At 44.6% G+C, this 5,000-nt stretch overlaps 1 protein-coding gene across 2 annotated transcripts in view; it reads left to right on the forward strand.

Annotated features, from left to right (window-relative positions):
• The window catches only part of cdk14 (cyclin dependent kinase 14), a 29,488-nt gene that overhangs the window by 19,387 nt on the left and 5,101 nt on the right, over positions 1-5,000 (forward strand). For both annotated transcript variants that reach the window (XM_066643996.1, XM_066644006.1), the window contains 4 exons: positions 390-452; positions 2,523-2,646; positions 3,800-3,920; positions 4,663-4,756. In XM_066643996.1, the coding sequence (XP_066500093.1) occupies positions 390-452; positions 2,523-2,646; positions 3,800-3,920; positions 4,663-4,756 (402 nt within the window). The remainder of the gene's footprint in view (positions 1-389; positions 453-2,522; positions 2,647-3,799; positions 3,921-4,662; positions 4,757-5,000) is intronic.

The raw sequence follows: 5,000 nt of genomic DNA on the forward strand, positions 1-5,000 counted from the left end.
CAGGAGAGTGTGTCGGTAGATGTTATGACCATGGGCTTCACGCCGCAATTCATTCTCCACAGCTCTGAGCTAATGAAGTGTGTGTGTGCGTGTGAGAGAGAATGAGTATCTCTCAGAAATGTGTGGACTGCGTTTACATGCAAGGTCAGTAACCAAACACACACACACACACACGCGCACACACACACGCATGCAGGGGAAGTAGTTTCCAAAACTGAAGCCACAGAGAAAGTGGGACATGTATCAACCGAACAACCTCAAATGAAACCCTTCACACTCGCGATCCTACACTTTAGAGATGTGTGTGTGTGTGTGTGTGTGTGTTTGTGTGTAGGGATCTGTGGGGATTACACTGACTGTAAATACAACTCTCTCTTTTTCTCCCCCAGCACACAGATCTGTGTCAGTATATGGATAAACATCCCGGTGGTCTCCATCCAGACAACGTCAGAGTGAGTAAATTCCTAGATGTTTCTGGATGTTTATTGGGCTCTCAACTGGAATTCTGTTCAGACTGAGTTCAGATCAGATGGAATTCTGTTCAGACTGAATTCAGATCAGGTGGAATTCTGTTCACACTGAATAGAGATCAGGTGGAATTAATTTCAGACTGAATTCAGATTTGATGGAATTCTGTTCAGACTGAATTCAGATCAGGTGTAATTCTGTTCAGACTGAATTCAGATCAGATGGAATTCTGTTCACACTGAATAGAGAGCAGGTGGAATTCGTTTCAAACTGAATTCAGATTTGATGGAATTCTGTTCAGACTGAATTAAATATGCAATTATTTGCCATTGTATGGCAGTAAAATGAAATGTGTCTTCTGCATTTAACCCATCTGTGGCAATGAACACGCACACCACACACACACACACACACACACACACACACACACACACTAGTGCACTAGTGGCTTTGAACACACACCCAGCGCCTGGGGAACACTTATGGGTTCAGTGCTGTTCCTTCAGTTCCCATATTTTCCTGCGGCTCATGAGAATTGAATCACTAGGGGGCACTGCATCCTGGACTGTTTCATGTACAGTGGATCTTAATGTTAGTTATCCAACACCCCGCCACTTCAGCCCCCCAACACACACACACACACACACACACTGAGGAATCTTTAGTTAAAACTAATGGAATGACATCACGTTTCTCTCTCTCTCTCTCTCTCTCTCTCTCTCTCTCTCTCTCTCACACACACACACACACACACACACACTGAGGTGGGGTATTAGAGCAGGTGGGCTGCAGCAAAAATAATGATACACCTCATTAACTTAAACACACACACACACACACACACAGACACACAAACACACGTCTGTGCTGTAGTGAGGGACCTCACTCCAGTAAGGGATCATTTATGGCTCATTAATTATTCATAACAATGTATTAATATTTAAATCCATTCATGACAGAATCTCTGCTTTTGTCTTTTACTTTGTTCTAAATCAGTCGCTTTGCGTTTTTATCCTGGAGACGTGCATGTGTGTGTGTGTGTGTGTGTTTGTGTGTGCAATCAGGATGCTTATTCTCTCAGTTTTTTTCATCATTTAAGCACTCAGACTCACACGCGCGCACACACACACACACACACACACAGAAACGCACAGCTTTGATGTGCTGGCAGATTGTCACATGACCTCATTTTAGTAATACACAGACAAGCGAGGCTGGCAAACACACAACCATCACACACACACACACACACACACACACACACACACACACACACAGGTATTTGTATGCAGATAAAGGAATGTGTGTGTCTGTGTGTGTGTCTGTGTGTGTGTGTGTGTGTATGTGTGTGTTGGTGTGTGTGTGTGTGTATGTGTGTGTGTGTGTGTGTGTGTGTGTGTATGTGTGTGTGTGTGTGTGTGTGTGTGTGTGTGTGTGTGTGTGTGTGTGAATATTACAGTTGTCAACTGGAGCAGATGTTTGATGTTGATGTTAATAAAAGCCCTGCGACAGTGAAAACACAGCGGAGCTCAGGGAGGAGAATGTTTAATGGGATCAGTCACATTCCCACTGTTTTAATAATTAATAATTACATTAAAAATCATTATTAATACTGGTATAAATGTCTGCGCTCTGAAAGATTGAGGTCAGTTTTATGAAGTGAAAGCTTCTGCGTTAAACACGGGTAGGGTGTCGTTTTCATTACTGTACGAGAGACAAGTGAAGGTAAAGGAACTGATCGCGGCTGAAGGTAGTGACGTCTGGTTGCCTGGCAACCGCAGCCTACTGTAAACTACAATTACTGATGGAGGAGGGCCTCAGTCCCACCCTGTTAACTAGGACTCAGTCACACACACAATGTCCCCAACCCCAGAGTGTGAGGAGCACATGCAACAGCACTGGACAGCTCAACACACTGGAGGAGAACTCTGTGCGTCCAGATGTGACAGAGGCTGTGTTCTAAATATCCACAAACACTGAGATTCAGCAAACAGTGATGATTTGTGTGTTATTCAATCATCTTTTACTTTGTGTGTGTGTGTGTGTCTGTGCAGTTGTTCCTGTTCCAGCTGCTAAGGGGGCTGTCGTATATCCATCAGCGCTACATTCTGCACCGGGATCTGAAACCACAGAACCTTCTGATCAGCGACAATGGAGAACTGAAACTCGCAGACTTTGGTAAGTACACACACACACACACACATACACACACACAAGTGCACACACACACACATGCACACACATGCACAGTTGGGTGTCAGTGTGAAAGTGTGTTATTATGTTTGTGCCTCTGTGTAATTACTGTTATAAACTCCAGATTACTGTCCTCCTCCTCCTCACTCTCTCTCTCTCTCTCTGTTCTCCTTCCTATCCCCATCTGTCTCTTTTTCTTTTCTCTTTTTTCCTAAAGCTCTCTTTACATATCACTTGGTCTGATTCCTCTCTCTCTCTCTCTCTCTCTCTCTCTCTCTCTGATGTATAATATATAGGACTTGACCTTTGCTCTGCAGTAGGTGGTGGTCAGTCTGTTTTGGGACGTTTGAAGTGTCCGTTTACTTTAGAGCGGTTTTTAAAGTGGAATGTCAGCACCTCTCTGTTCTCACCCTGGCTCCATCTGATACACTGTCACTATGGCAACCGCATCAGGACCACTAGGCCAACCCCCTACCAGCATCACTGACCTTCATCACCTACTCATCCTCCTTCTCTTCTCTTCTCTTCTCCTCTCTTCTCCTCTCTCTTCTCTTCTCTTCTCTTCTCTTTTATTCTCTTCTCTTACTCCACTCTTTATACTCAGGAGTGTTACTTGTGTCAGTGTTACTTTCTCTCTCTCTCTCTCTCTCTCTCTCTCTCTCTCTCTCTCTCTCTCTCTCTCAGCTCTTCTGCTGTGTAGCTCATTCCCTTACTGTCTCTGTTCTAAAGGCCCCTGGTGTTTAGCACTGTGTTATTGAGTGGTGTGTGTGTGTGTGTGTGTGTGTGTGTGTGTGTGTGTGTGTGTGTGTGAAACACACCCCCCCAGGTCCCCCCTGCACCTCAGTCCCACCCCCACCCCCCTGCTGCTCTGCAGTCAGCTGTGTTTTAGAGAGAGATGTTAATTAACATTGCTGAGGAATTTCCTACAGAGCCACACACTCACAGATCAGAGAGAGTCATGCTCTGTTTGAGATGTATCTGAGGTGTTGCGTTTTGTGATGATTCTGAGACGTGTTTGCAGACGTTTCTGACGCGTGGTGTTAGGAGGTGTTTCTGAGACACTGTGTATGTGATACTTCTGAGACGTTGTTTGTGTGTGAATGTGTGTTAATGCATTTATGTGTGTGTGTTTCTGTAGGTTTGGCTCGAGCTAAATCAGTTCCCAGTCACACGTATTCTAATGAAGTCGTGACCCTTTGGTACCGGCCGCCAGACGTCCTGCTCGGGTCGACAGACTACTCCACCTGTCTTGATATGTGGTGAGAACTCTCTCTCTCTCTCTCACACACACACACACACACACACCATGCACCCACACAGGCGTCAGTAGGGCGTAGTTCCCTTCAACAAAATAGCACCAATCCATAATAACAATGTGTTACCTCAAAAAAACTGTTTATTATGATTTTTTTTGTTTGTCTTGATCTGACATTATACTCTTATTAGAACCATCACTTTAATTGTGTTTCCCTTTCTCCCAGACACTTAACTTCTGTTCTGTCTCACCTGCTTTAACACTGCATATCAACTGTGTGTGTGTGTGTGTGTGTGTGTGTATGTGTGAATGACAGAGGGAAGTGGTGTGAGACGAGTGTGTGAGTGTGTGTCTGAGATGTTGTCTACACACTGATGAGCTGATCGTGAGCAGACAGGCAGATCTGACGAGAGAGAGAGAGAGAGAGAGTGTGTGTGTGTGTGTGTGTGTGTGTGTGAGTGCACTGGAGTGTAAAGTCAATGTGTTGGGAAACAAAAACTGCCAGAGAAATGAAATCTGACAGCAGATAAAACACAAACACACACACACACACATATGCAGCAAAGTGAGACATCAGAGAGGTTGAGTCCTTCAGGTTCTCACTCTGACCTGTCTGATTGTTAAGAGACTCACAGTTATTAGCTTTGAAAACAAAAGGCAGTTTCCATCTCATTTTCTCTCAGCATTAAACACACTGTGGCTTTAAGGTATATTCAAATGTGTGTGTGTGTGTGTGTTTATTACAGGGGGGTTGGGTGTATCTTCATTGAGATGATTCAGGGAGTTGCAGCGTTTCCTGGAATGAAAGACATCCAGGATCAACTGGAGAGAATATTCCTGGTGAGTCTCTCTCTCTCTCTCTCTCTCACAGCTGCTGTACTGTTTGGACATAGCTCTAACTGTGTGTGTGTGTGTGCACGTGAGTATGTGTGTGTCTGTCTGACTGTGAGATGTATCAGATCAGACAGATTGGACTGGATGTGTTTAACGACCTGTAGCCGGTGGGAGATTACCCTTCCTCCACTCTCCATTTAAATATAGACAGCTCTATCTCCTCATAAATCAGCTCCACTGTGTGTGAAAG

The sequence above is a fragment of the Hoplias malabaricus genome, chromosome 1 (genome assembly GCF_029633855.1).
Source record: "Hoplias malabaricus isolate fHopMal1 chromosome 1, fHopMal1.hap1, whole genome shotgun sequence".
NCBI lineage: Eukaryota > Metazoa > Chordata > Actinopteri > Characiformes > Erythrinidae > Hoplias > Hoplias malabaricus.